General features: G+C 39.9%; 1 protein-coding gene across 5 annotated transcripts in view; it reads right to left on the reverse strand.

Moving 5' to 3' along the window:
* Positions 1 to 14,771, reverse strand: part of RAI14 (retinoic acid induced 14) — an 85,891-nt gene that overhangs the window by 69,333 nt on the left and 1,787 nt on the right. For 3 of the 5 annotated variants that reach the window (XM_041490199.1, XM_041490195.1, XM_041490198.1), the window contains exons 2-3: positions 6,928 to 7,081; positions 5,894 to 5,985 (exon numbers count right to left, since the gene is read on the reverse strand). In XM_041490199.1, coding sequence (XP_041346133.1) covers positions 5,894 to 5,929 — 36 coding nt within the window. In that variant the 5' untranslated portion in view covers positions 5,930 to 5,985; positions 6,928 to 7,081. The remainder of the gene's footprint in view (positions 1 to 5,893; positions 5,986 to 6,927; positions 7,082 to 14,771) is intronic. The other 2 variants (XM_041490196.1, XM_041490197.1) reach the window with 1 other exon arrangement.

Below are 14,771 nucleotides of genomic sequence, written 5' to 3' on the forward strand. Positions count from 1 at the left end.
AGAGACAGATGATCAACAGGCAACCCACAGCAGCCCAGTTGTTTCTTCTCCCAGAACAGCTACCAAAATAGTAACTCTGACCCTTCCAACTGTCCGTCCTTTCTTCTCCCTTTCAGACCTTCTTGCATCCTTTCTGTTTTCCCACACCCTTATTTGTCAGTCTTCACTTGTCTTCTCCACTACATTTTCTTTTCACTATTAAAAGAGATGCTACATAACTTTTGGGTTGATATTGGCCCCCTCTCAGAGGGCTACTGCACACCAGAATTATAGTTCACCTGAACAAAATTATTTTATATCTACTCTGAGGACGCTTCTATTGTGAATAATAAAGAAAATACACTACCTGATGGCAAGAGGTTCACCCTGAACTGACTGGAACCATCAGCAGGTCTTACTCTAATATACTCAGAACATGTTTAATTTCTTTCCTGGACAAAGCAGAGCAAGCTGAGTAGAGCACAGAGTATGCTCAGAACTGGAGGCATGAAGACAAATAGCAGAACATGGGGTGGAAGGTAAAACTCTTGGCTCCTGACAGAGGGAGGGAGAATCAGGAACCACAGCACCTGTTTCAAGAGGGAAAGAAGGTTCAATTTCCCATTCCCAAGAAGAACTGGTTGATGGCAATCTGTATGCTCCAGAGATCAACCCGCCAACACACACAGTATAGTGGAATCAGAGATTACTACTGAAGAACAGCATAAACTGAGCAAAAGCTACAGACATGATGATGTGCTTCAGCCTGATTCAATCCAACACACAATAAAAGCAGGATACTGAAATAAAAGCAAGCTTCAGTAGTTCATTTTCTAAATAATTGTGCACAATGGTCAAACAACACTGCCATTTCATTTTTTTTTTTTTTTTTTTTTTTGCCAGAAAACTCGGTATGTGGTGGTCTTCTGTCACAATTACCCTGAAAGAAAGTATCTATGTACAAAGCAGATACTGCAAATTTGAATCCCATGCTACTTTTTAGGTTAATTGTAGCTTTCAATGGCCAGAGCAATTTAAGGGCTGTTTGCAAGAGATCCTGCTTTATTACTTTTCAAGTTGCCCCACCCAAGTTTTGTTCTCCCACACATTCAGCCCGGAACACACAAGAACACGGATTTTAATTTAATGTATCCCAGCAATCTTTCCATTCCAAACCCTCAAGTAGGTTAGCTTTTTATACTTCAGAAACTGCTAAATGTAACTCACTACTTCAAACATTTGGCACTAAAAAAAATGCCAAGACTTAATTAGCACAGTGTCTAGATTAAGACTAAGATTTTATACTACAACATACCTAACTGCTTCATCATTTTGAGATTTATGGAACAATGACTACAGCAAAGGCCAAAAAGCAGAAATTTTCATTAGAACTGCAAACTTCTCAACACCCATGTAATAGTACAACATACAGGCACTTCCAGAAATACCAGAAGTTAAAGCTGGTAAGTAGCACTGGGGAATCCCAGCTTGTCTCGGCTCTGCTTCTGACATTAGTTACCTTTTTTGGTGAACTGCACAGTCAATTTTCAATGTTGAAGACACTCTACTATTTTAATTATTCAGTATTGATAGTATTTGGAAACAAATCCCAATTCTAATCTTCTTGTCCATTCGACAAGATAGCAATTAGAAGAACACTGGTCTCTGTCAAATTGCAGTATGTGTTTTTCAGATGATCTTCAATACTTACAGAAAAGGGTCCTAAAGCTTTTCAGTTTTTGCCTACAGGCTTCAGACAGTGAAAACAATCCAACAATGAGAGCCTTCACACAATATGCCTTTTCTGGAGTAACCAAGAACATGGTTAAAAGCCAGTCTACCTGAATAAACCACTTACACACTTACATTATCCTTGTATCAAGAGCTACATACTTAAATATGTGTAGGTGCCTGAAAATGTTGACGAGAACCTCTTCATTTTTAAGAAGCAGGCAAAACATGTTGAGACAGGCTTAATCTTCACGCATTTGAAAATTCACTTTGCCACTGTTTAAGGTTCTAGATGCTTTTGAAGTCAGGCCACAAACTGACTAGTTACTACAGAAAACACTACAATCTCAAATATTAGAGGCTTAATAAGACATCAGTAGCTATATTTTTAATTGTAATTTTTCAAAATCTGCTTTTCTAAGCAGAAACTATGAAGAACTTAGGTCTTACTGGGCAGAGACATTCATTCTCCACTGTGTGAATAAACTATGGACTATATATAAACAAATTCAGCTCTGAAGTGATAGCTCCTGGTATTACTATAGCAACTTTTTCAAGTATTACATGTGATAGCCTCTAGCAACAATTAAAATGGCCATCCTTTTAGGTGGTCAGCTTTTATGTGTTTAATGGTAGGTTTTGAGTTTGATAATGAGAAGCAAGAGATGAGGAGTGTAGAAAAAATACAGCTTCTCAGACAGAAGAGACTTGCTGCTTTGTCAAGACATGACTGTGGTTTCTGTTGTCTACACATTCTTTAAGTGTGCACAACCACTGCTTAGCTTCCAGTCTTGGCATTTGCTCCCACCCAGGCACCCTGTTCACAGATTCCCAGTCTACAAGCATCCTCCTGTGACTACACATCATGGTTTGACAATAGTCATTTGTGACAGAGCGATAAATCTCATTCCTTCTCTCCAAACACACGTGTTCACATGGCAACAGTCACCCCCAGGAAGGATTTCACAGCGATTAAGTGTGTCAAGGACAAAGGATTCTCCAGTTAATGGGGCTGGCTTCACACACAGTAAATCAGGTGAAATACAGGGATACAGCAAAACCATGAAGTGAGGAGTCTCCCTTCATTTAAGAGTCATACTGTCATCTCTCAGCTGTGGACTATATCAATCCTGCTAAATATTTAAATTAGCAGCCTTATTTACTTGTACATTCATGCAACTCCTGTGCTGGCATGCCCACCCTTGTGCTTTTTGCACCAGTATTCTCAGGGTGTGATCTGACAATGGAACTAAACCAAGCAACAACCAGAGAAAATTATGACCTGCTGTTCCTCCTACTTCCACCATTCCTCCCAAGGCTGACCCTACCGTAACACAGAGCAGAGAGTTACCCATCTGACACTCACCCCACAAAGTATTTTTCCATCACTTCTTGTCCTTGAACTGGCTCACTGCAGGGTCAGATACCCTCAAAATGAGAAGAGCAGATGTGGAAATAGAGTGAGCAAGGCCATTCCTTTCACAGGCATCAAGAATGGCATGTTTTGAGCACCAAAGCAATGCCTTCTGGCAGGGACACAAGAAATATACATGAATATCAGCAGTTGAACTCATTTTTAATTCAGCCACTTCAGGAAAGCCTGGAGAGCTTCTTCAATACATCAGAAATTTCCTTCGTGGTCATCATTCCTGTACAGAGTTTTATGTTATCAGACCTACTGCTGGAGAATTGTTTGTAATTCCTGTTTCTCATGCACATCTTGAAGACTTACCTCCTACTCTTCCTACTCCTTATTTTTTAATGCTAACAATGACAGAGGTATTCTTCCTTACCCTAAGACATCTTCAGTTCTAAAACACAATACATTAAAGATTTCTTTTAGAGAGCAATGAAAAAAATACTCAGTCCACCACTTCTGACTTTACCCTCATCCCCAATCCAAGAGCAGTTATCACATCTTATAAATTGAGACCGAATAGAACCAATTCCTATTAAAAAGACATCCTTTTTCTCCCCCTCAAAATCTGTAACTAAAAGCAGCTTCTGGAAACTGAAGAGAATTTTCCTTGCTTATCTTGCACAAAATATAGGACAGCTCCAGTTGGTTGCCTTGAATTATGCCCTTAAGGCTTGGCTTCAAAACAGAGGAAACCAGACTGTCATGGATTTAGACTGTTGTGCTCTAAGAGATGCATATCTAAATTTTAGGTATCTGAAAAATCCTTTGCGGTCAACCTTGTCTCCAGCCAGTAGACAGCAGTAGTATCAAAACAGCAATTACGTTCAGACTGCCCTTGATTTTGGGGAGAGGCGTACACAAGCTATCAGGGCTAGATAAGTGAGGAATAAGTGAACCAGCGCAATTTATGACAGTGGCTGAACCCCTACAGCAAGGTCTGGTTTCATCACACATGTCACTTAGCCTTTGCTCTAGAGCAGCAGCCCAGCCAAGCAGCATAAAAGTGTGAATGAAGTCATCCTAACACATGGGCACACCTAACTTCCAAGTGTGTTCATGTATTAGCCAGCAGACCGCTCTCATTACCCAAGCAGATGCCTATAAAGAGTTTTAGTGGTGTGGGTGAACTCAAAATAGCAATTGCTGCTGCTCACTGCAACAGGAGCAACAAAATCTGACCATGGAACTAGCAGTTCTAAACTGAAAGGCAAGTTCAGTGAGACGGGATACCAGAGACTTGTGATTTTATTTTTATTTGTTGTGAAGTGGCACAAGACACTGTGCCACTGGCTGATTCAATCTGGCAACCAGCAAAATCAAATACTGCTTAAGCAGTGAAAAGTGTTTCCCTCTGCACCCAAAATTAGAAGATTTCTGGAATATTCTCGATATTCTAGAAAGCAAAGGTTGGTTTACATATTTAGCTTGCTTATAGAGGGAGTCTTTTAAGAAATACCTCTTGCTAAACTGAAGGAGTGAAGCATCCACCAGTGCTGCTGCAAGGACACCAATTCAGCAGCTGCACCAAATGCTAACCCACAGCTCAAAATTCCTTCTTAGAAGTAGCCAGCACATCTGCAGTCACACCACAACAGTAACTCTACCTTCTGCTACTGATGTGCACTGCAAGCTGGCTAAAGACACATTACTCTAATGGTGTGCTGTGACACCATCTTTACATCAAAACACCCACTCAGTGCACTGTGTAACTTTACTCCTGAACATCAAAACTTCTTAAGACACTCCATTTTCACACCTAAGCATCTTCCTCCAACATGGCTGCCCCAGGACCCCATGCAAATCTGGCGATGACAAACAATACATAACCTCTTTCAAAAGGGCACAAAAATTAGGATGAAGAATGAAACACTACATTATCCACAGATCATGAGTATTTGTTAAAAATTCCACACAATATCTGGAAAGTCAAACACAAACCCACCTATTTCACAGACTTCTTACTAGTGACACAAAAACCTGGGATGAGTAGTAGGACAAGAACAGGACTAGACTGCAGCAGTTCCACTGCTCCAAGGGAAGTATTGTTTACTATACAATAGTAAACAATACTTCAAAGTTTGTAAGCAATACTTCCTTAGTATTGCATACATACATTAGTAAGTAATATTTCAAATAGTCAAAGTTTGGGTATCCATCAATACTTCTACAACAACCAAGATTATGTGCAGCCTAATGTCTCTCTAAATGCTGTTCTGGAGATTCTCCTGAGAACCTCCCCATTTATGTCCTCCTTCCCCACTGCTCAAGCCTCAAATCCACCCCTCCTGTCACACTAGAACTGAAAAACCACAGCTGCCCTAATTGCTCAGCTGGTTCCTGTATTCTTGCTGACAAAGAAACCCTGCCACAGACTGGGGAGACATGTTAAGTGCTCAAACACCACACTGATAAGAACGGTATTAGGTTTAGACTGAAATATGATTGGGTAGTAAAGTCCTTACGAGGCTTAATCCTAAACCTGGAACAAAGTTCCAATCTAGGCACCAGCACAATCTAACAGAAGTTCTGCAGACCCCGCAGACGTGCATGATTCAGCTATGGGGACCAAGGTAGTAAAACACTGCTAATCTGCATAACATACAATAGCTCTACAAATAGAAACAGCCTACTCCATACTGTACTCAGATGTTGCCTTTGTGCTTTCTTCTCTGTAATTCATTAACCTACAAGCTTATCAAGGTGGGAGTGAAGAACTTGTTTCCAGCATGAAAACCAGCAGTCAAACATAGCAGAAGTACTTACGTCACTCTTCCTGAACTTTGCTTTTAAGCTCTTCATGCTGATCACATTCAACCTTCCAAACCTTTGAGGAGCTTTTTATTCTTCTTCAATATCTAAACAAAAAAGAAAGAAAGTAAGATTCCAACTTGATACCATTCAGCTCACTGGCAGGCAAGTCACAACTGAATTTGCATACCCCTATCAGTCTTTGAGGATTTAGCCCTCAAGCTCTAAAAAAGATTAACAGCCACTTAAGGGAACCTTTCTAACTGTTTCTCTAAACTTAGAAGTAAGCCTAAATCTGACCACTGAACAACAGAACAAACGTTCACCAAAAACTAAGTTGTGTATCATGTTATATTAACTACATCTCCACATAACTAGATCAGCAACACGTTCATACAAGAGCAGATTCCTCTGACCACTGCCTATTTTAATATTATCACCAGGAGAACCATTTGTAAAAACGGATTGTGCAAAATCATAATTAGGCATGCAAAGTCATTCATTAAAACTCCACCATCCTATCACCATGGGTCCGCACTGGGTAGCAGAAATACCACCATTATCCTATGCACAAGTACAGCCATCAACCAAACTCTAAATTGTACTTCAGCCTTGCAGGACACATACTAGGACAGCTCAACACAACACAGCAGACAGAATCGCCTGAGCAAGACAGAGGTTATTGCTGGAAGAATTGTTTTGGATTCTTCCCCATAAGGGGGGAACTGTATGTGGGTTTTTAAAAGCCATAGCTGCTTGAAATTTGGCAGTGCATTATCAGAGTTGTGCTCCCCCTTCCTCCCTTCCACATGAAGGAAAGAAGCAGTTGAACAAATATAAAAAAACTAACCTAACAGACAAGCTGCAAACTCTCACAGATGAAAGTGGGTGTCTAGAGCAAGTTTCCTACAGAAAGCTTCAATGATACCACACGTTGCCAATCCAACATAATGGTGAAAGCACATTAAAGCAGCATGGCAATATGCTTTTTTCCTAGAGCACAGCAGAAAATCATAATGAAAGAGCAACATCTGGATTGGCAAACACACCTAGATAAAAATGTTCCACATTTCCAATTTTACGGTATGCTTGCTGAAATAGTTAGTTGCTTTCATCTACAAGTTTTAGCTGCTATACAAATTCTTTCTGAAGGAACAGTTTAAAGTTAAGGATGTTCAGCTGTATAAACTTCCTCTCTCCACCCTAGAAAAAAAAAAGTAGAAAAAGTTTTACAAGTCTAGTCAGATAAATAAATAACTGAAATAGGGACTGAAGCATAAATTCAAATAGGTCATGCAGGGTCACTATGTTTTACATCACTCTTCAGAAACAGTAGATTACAGCTTGACAACCAAAGTGAGATTCAGCTGTTTCATAAAAGTACATCTCATTATTAAAGGCAAGTCGCTATGTTCTATATGATGACTCTATCATGAGTTTTAAAAATCCAGTTGCACAGCACACTGTTAGTAGAATATATATGCATATGAATGCTTCCACAAAATACAGCCCTAACAACCATTCAGGAATAGCAATCAGTGCTAAGTAAACATATTATTTAGTTGAACCCCATATTTATCTGACAGTGATTTAAGACAAATTCAAAAGTCAAGTACATTCTTAAAAAAAAAAAACAAAAAACAAAAAAAAAAACCCAAACAAACAAACAAAAAAATCCCTTGCACTAAATACACACAAACACATTTCCCACAAGCTACACCTCGCCAGTAGGTAGCAGTAGGTAATCTGGATGGCTAATTAAGCAAGTGGTTAAAAAATCATTAAATTGAATTAAATTACTCTAACTCTAATTAAGCAGCCATTTTCAAGTCATGTCAGATCCCTGACTGCATCCAGGTGTATGAACAAGGTGCTTCATTCAAAATTCTTGCATTTAATTGCAAGAAGAATGGGTTTGTGGCATTTTGTTTAATTCTTTAGCAGACAAAAACAAAAAGAAAAATAGATTTTGCAGAACCTTTTCACTCCCAGACCTAGGTGAAAATTTCTTAGCTTTTTCCTGGGTGAAAGGAGTATTCGTAAAATAGTAAAAAAAAAAAAAAAAAAAAAAAAAAAAAAAAAAAACAAAAAAAAAAAAACTGAACAATCAAAAAGAAGGAATTATTTCAGACTGCTGTGAGAGAAGCATACCACTTTGTTTCTGCTACACCTACTCAAACTTTTGAGAAAGTTTTAAATTACAGCTGTCATAACCTGCACTGGAAAGGAGCCTGAACCTCAGCAAGAGCCCAGTGACCTCCTAAACCAACATCAAGGATGATGAGAACTGCAAATGCTAGGATACAGGCAAGACAAATTCCACTACACACCTGGCTTTCCTTACATACTACACCATCAATAAAAACCCAAATCAAACCAAATCAAATAACCCCCAAATTTTATTAAAAAAAGGAACAACGTAAAGAAACTTTAAAGATGTGAAACATTATACAATATCCCTCAAAACCCAGAACTTAACAGGACTTTGTATTTTATAACTTAAATATACTTTGACCAAAAAAAGTAATCTGTTTAATTGGACTGGTTAATGAAGTATAAATAAATCCCATGCATGAGGAATTGAAAACAAGAAATCTTTCCTCACACACAGATTGCCAAATAATTGTCTGCTGTAGGCTGTCTTTCCCCTTCCCACTCCCTCAGCAGTTTTGGCTCCTATGGACAAAAGATTTATTATAGCTCCCAAGGAAGACAAAGTGCTTAACTACAAGGCTGTGGGAGAGATGAAAACTCCTTGTAGGTACACGGAGCAGCTGCAAAGCTGGACCCTCTTCTCTAAGGAACCTGTAGGAGAGTCTAATTAACAAGTTTTGCAAGCACTCCTAATACATTACTCTCCTTCTTGTGAGAAAGGAAAAAGCACATTTTATATACTGAATGTGAAACTCAAATCCTCAGCATAATTAAAAAAGCATGCTCAAGCACACAAAAACAGCATTCCCAAGCTTAGTGTGCTTTTCACATCTGTATTTTTTCCATACAATGTAGTTAAACACAAACATTAAGATTACAGTTTGTGCATCATAATGCCCATAACCTTCAACTGTAGAGATAAAAATGCATGAAGTGGTGAGGGCTGTCTTTTCTTGTCACTGTTTAAAGGAGGAAGTCCCCTATTAAAGGGTGCAATTATTGGAATTGATGCAAAAGGAGGTCAGCATTCTGATTCGGTGGAGCTTTATGAGAACTGTTCATTTGCCAGAGGGGGAATAAAGGAAGCGCCATTAAAATTACTCTCCTGTTTTACAAGATAGGAAGTGACTACTAGAAATTCACCAGGGAGCATCAAGACACTTCAAAACTATATTTCTGCAATGAATCACAGGTATTTACAAGAAGCAATCTCTACTAATAGTGGCATTTCTCTGCTTTCAGAACAAATGTGGCAATAAATACTGAGCGCTGTCATTTTATAGCTGCAGCAAGTTAACTGCAGATAAGTGCTTAACTCCAGGGATTCTCAACAGCTAATGCTGATCACGTGCTTTTAACCATTAGCTCCAAAATTAAATATCTAGTTCTCTATCTCATCTTCCTTTAGCTTAATGTCAAGAAACAGCCCTGAGGAATACAAGCCACAAAAAACATCTTTAGGTAGGTGGTAAACCTATCTAGCTAGAACAAGAGACAATGAAGTGGTGGCAATCTTTGGCCTCAATAATTTCATTGCAACTGTGTTTTAATACACAATACAATATTTAGGTTTAAATGTAGGAAACAGATTAGGATAATCTTCCCCACTGATTTACGGTGAGATTTGTGCAAACCACAGTAAACAACAATACTGACATTTTTTTTTCCCTTTCATTAAATTGCATTAAAATCAGAGCAAGGCCTTTAAAACAATGTTACAATTAACTCCTTGAGGAGGCCAAAATCCAGTAATGCAGTAAGGAAAAGACTTAGCTTCCCTAAGCAACACTGGAAGTTTACAGTAAAACCTTATATTATGCACTGTGTTCATGCTAATGAGTGACTCCTCACTGATAAGTGCTGAATTCAATTAATTTAGGTCTCAAAAATCTTACACCTCTTTCAGAACACCCTGAGAAGCCTCCATCTCACACAGAGCTCTTCTGCAGTAAAGCATGACTAATGTTTCAACTAATTTCCCCTTCCCCTCCCAGAAACACTCCAAAAAAACTTTTTCAACCTTGAAAGGTTACAGGGAAGATTTACAGACTCTAGGCAAGATCTGGCAACACACGTGAAGGTGTGGGGGAAATGAAAAAAGAGTCTGGAGTGTGGAAGAGTTCTCCTGCTGCTACACACTTACATCCTCTTTTGTGTGACTACACCTACTCTCACAGGGAAAATAAGGGGCCTCAGAAGCATCTTCCCCCAAAGCACACCATCATTTATCCTCTGGATGATCACTTTCTAAACCACAAGCCCAGCTCTGACCCAGAAGCACAGCCTAGCAGCAGCCAGCACTGCAAAGCAGCCAGAGGCATCAACACTAATGCATCCCTTCTGCTGACCACCTTCAGTATCCAACTTCACAAATGCTTCATATCCCTTAGCTTCCCTGACCTACACAACATCAAGAATGTACTCCAACCCAAGCTGCTCTTTAACACGGCCAAAGTCACAGTACTGCCTGGAGGCATTAGCCATTGCTCAGCCTCTTTGGCTGCTCCCCCATAAATGCTCAAACCCACTCTGTCCTAAAAAACAATAATCCACCCAACACTCCACCTTCCCTGACTACTTCCTATTTCCATCCAGCTGAGCATATTCTTCCATTTCTCAGGCCAAATCAGAGAAGCATGTATGATGTGACCAAAAGCTAGAGGAACATTTCCCCGCTCTTTATCAGCACAACTCAGTTTTTCCATCTTGAGTAACCCGCCGCCCTCCTATCATAGGAAAATTCAAATAGAACAGAATTTTTATAAACTCAGTGTTACCTATAAAGACAAATAATTCTTGGCTTCGTTAATCTGCTATTACTTACTAATGAAAACGCACTGAAAAATGCACTGAGAAGCCCAAGCACTACACAAGAGTGGGAGTGATTTATATACAGTTAATCCCATTCTAAACAGAATCCAACATCAGAGACAGCAAGGGCCTTGGGTAACCTAGTGCTTTCCCTCTATCTGCTCACAAATCACTGGCAAGGATGTGCTGAACTGTACAAATTTAAGCATCTGAGCCCAGACGTTAGAGCACCATAGATGACGCAACACTAACAAATCTACAGCTATCACTCCTCTCTCCAGGACATTTCTATCAACTCTTTACTCTTACACTTCCTTTGATACTCAGAATTTGCAAATGTTGAATTTTCTTTTAATGGATTCAGCTGAAGCAGTACCAGCCTCTGAGGATGCCAGACAATATAAACCCAGGCAAAATGGTCAGTCTGGGGATATGTGCAGTTTGTTTAAACAGTGTATTAAAATGCAGCTCTAGACAGCCAGAAGAAAGCTAGCACCAACAAGGCCTTACACACGATGAACAGGACCAGGTTAGAGAAAATCAAAATATGACATTGCCCTGATTTGTTTACTTGGTATATTAGACAGGACTCTGGGCAAATTCTAACTCAAATTAAGTCCAGGTAAATTTGTCGTTCACTCCTTGCACATGATTTTGTTCCAGTCCCACTCCCCTTCTTTTGTCTGGAAGTGTCTATCAGCACACACCCAGGCACAACAAAAGAGACAAGACCTGTTGCATGAACTAGGACATACTGATGCTCCTTCTCTGCCTTCAATTTTCCTGTCCCTAAAACAAACACACACACATACACCCTTGCATGGTCCTTAATTTTGAGACCATCATCTTTAGTTTGATCATACATAAGACATGGTGGAGACCTGAAGACTTTTCTACATTCAGTATCCAGCTCAACTGGATGAGATTGGAAATAAAGAATCTAGCTACAATTAGCAATAGAGAAAAATGCCTTAGAGTCCCACTTCTGAAATGTCAGTTCTTAAATCAGAAACCCACATGGATAACAATAGCTAGTACTTGTTTATACTTCCTAGTATTCTGTTATCAGCCATTCAACTTGATGTTCTTCAGAATCATCAAACACAACAAGCTGTACAGTTGCAACATGAAATCTATGAAGAGATATATCCATGACTTTATGGATTAATATTCTGAAACAGCCTGAGGCAGAGCAGTCACCTATTAGGGGTGAAATTAGAAAGACAGGAATATCAAAGCAATTTACCTAAAACACTTGACAAGCCCCACTCCCATAAACACCTTGGAAGGGTATCCTACTGGAACCTGCTTTAATCTAGAAATACCTTCAGAGACTGTGCTAATAACACAGCTCCCCTTCTCAGCTACCAAGTCCTTGGGTAAATAGGACTATTTACCCTTCAGCTGATGAAAACTGAGCAGCTTTTTTAACATTATTCAAAAATTTAGAGCTTCATGTGGTTTCAATCTTCAATAAAAAGGACTAAAAATTCAGATCTTTTCTATTCTAGAAGACTCTCAGTGCTATGAACTAGCAGGACCTCAGCAAGATTAACACCTACATTTGGTAAATGATATTTGTGGAAAGGTATCTATGCTGCCATTCAATGAGATCTGGACAGGCTAGAAAGCTGGGCAGAGAGGAACCTCATGAAGTTAATAAAGGCAAGTGTGAGGTGCTGCAGCTCAGGGACCAGCACAGGTTAGGGGTTAGGCTGCTGAAATCCAGCTCTGTCCAGAAGGACCTGGAGTCCTGGTGGACAAGTTAAACGTGGGCCAGCAGTATGTCCTTGTGGCCAAGAAGTCCAATTGTATTTTGGGGTGCTTTGGGAATAGTGTGGACCACACTGAAGGAGGTTCTTCTGCTCTTCTCTGGTGAGGCCATATCTGGAGTGCTGTGTCCAACTCCAGGCTCCCCAGCTCAAGAAAGGCAAGGAACTTCTGCAGAGGGTCCAGTGGAGGGACACAGAGGGTTAGGGAACTGGAGCATCTCTCTCACAAGGACAGGCTGAGAAAGCTCAGTTTGTCTAGCCTGGAGAAGAGATGATTCAGAGGGGATCTTATCAATGCTTACAACTATTTTAAAGATGTGTGTCAGGAGGATGGGGTCAGACACTTTTCAGGCATGCCCGGTGACTGGACAAGGGGCAACAAGCATAAACAGAAACATGTGACATTCCATCTGAATATGAGGAAGAACTTTTTTACTTTGAGGGTGACAGCACTAGAACAGGCTGCCCAGAGAGGTTGTGGAATCTCCTTTCTGGAAATATTCAAAACCTTCCTGAACACTCTTGTGCAACCTGCTCTAGATGAACCTGCCTTGGCAGAGGGGCTGGATTAGATGAGCACAGAAGCTCCTTCAAACCTCAGCCATTCTGTGATCTTAATGATAATCAAGTGATTTTTTTTTTTTCTGATTTTATTCAGGTTTTTGAAATTTATATTCAATAGCAGCAGTACTAGGTGCTGTATAAATATTGAAGAAGAGGATACAGTGTTTAAGATATTTCTCTCAGACTTCACAGACTTAGGAATCTTCACACATCCCTTAGAGTTAACATGCTGGTGTCTCAGGCAAGTACTTGTAAACAAGGTCCTCCGAAAATACTCAAGCATCAAAACTCTGAAGAGATATTTCAGGGTGTTCCAAAGTGCCTTTGGGAAGTCAGACATCTGCAAGAACTAAAAGTAGCTCCCTGCCTCTCAAAAGTTATGAGAAAAGAAATGGAACATGCTCAACTCCTTGAAGTTACAGAGTCACAGGCAGACCAGCACACAAATCCTTTTTGTGTTGTAATGACCGAACATATTTGGCTTTCTCTCTTCTCTATCAACAGATTCATGTGGGAGGGGAAAAAAAAATAAGACTCATCTTGTTTTACAGTATTTTCAGTACTGGCAATGGCTTCCAGGCAGAAAAGCAAAAGAAGACTATGACAGCTTTAGAAAATGTACATAAGTTACTACAGCATTTATCTAAAATGCAAGTTCTGCCTGCAGAGGAAGAACGTGTCAAGACCTAAAACTTCCCAGGAAAATGCACTAACCATGAGGCTCTCCCTAAGACGTGACCATCTCAAGTTCAGCACAGAGGTCACCACCACCACCTCCAGGTGTTACTGGCCATCTTGTTCAGGACCTCAACACAAGGGAAGGATGCGTTCTTTCACTGCTGTGTGCTTCCACTCCTGTAGTCCTTGGCAAGTACCTGGACTGCCAGCTAGTCCAAAGTGCCAGTGACTGGCATGTCTCTGTCAGCTGGACATTGACAACTATTACATATTATTATTACTCTAACATATCACCAGAATGATCCCTGTTTGCATTACTTCCTCTGAACTCTAAAAGCCCATGATCAGATGACTCTAAATATAAGGAGCAGCCAGGATTGACAACTCTGAAAGCAAAGCCCAAGCTACCTCAAAAACAGAGCTATCTATCACCTGTATGTATCCACAGGCACCTAGACAGCAACTCCAAAAAATGGTGGCAAGTGGGTAGGCTTCTCAGACATGCAAGAGGTATACACACAGCAGGAGCCAGCTGCTCAAATCTATAACTCCAGAAGATGCTATGGATTACCATGCTTCTACCCTGGAATGTTTAATACTCTACTATGTCTGCCATTAAGCAAGGCACTAAAGCTTTGAATTTTCCCAGTTTCCCTTGTTTGGTATTTTTTTTTTTTCTCTCTATGTTTATTTCAAGCACTATCCCTGTGCAAAAAGAACTAGACCACAGTCAGCTCCAAAAAGGATTGTGATTAGGGTATTGTTGCAGCAGGATTTAGAAATTACCAACATCTTACACAAGAACTAGCTTTCATGTTTCTCCAATCACTGCTTCTCCCTGAAAAAAGGCATAAAGTCATCAGAGAGGGGGAGAAGGAAAACTGAACATACAGAAAGAAAAAAAAAAAAAAAAA

The sequence above is a fragment of the Pyrgilauda ruficollis genome, unplaced genomic scaffold, assembly GCF_017590135.1.
Source record: "Pyrgilauda ruficollis isolate IOZ18807 unplaced genomic scaffold, ASM1759013v1 scaffold120, whole genome shotgun sequence".
Classification (NCBI taxonomy): domain Eukaryota; kingdom Metazoa; phylum Chordata; class Aves; order Passeriformes; family Passeridae; genus Pyrgilauda; species Pyrgilauda ruficollis.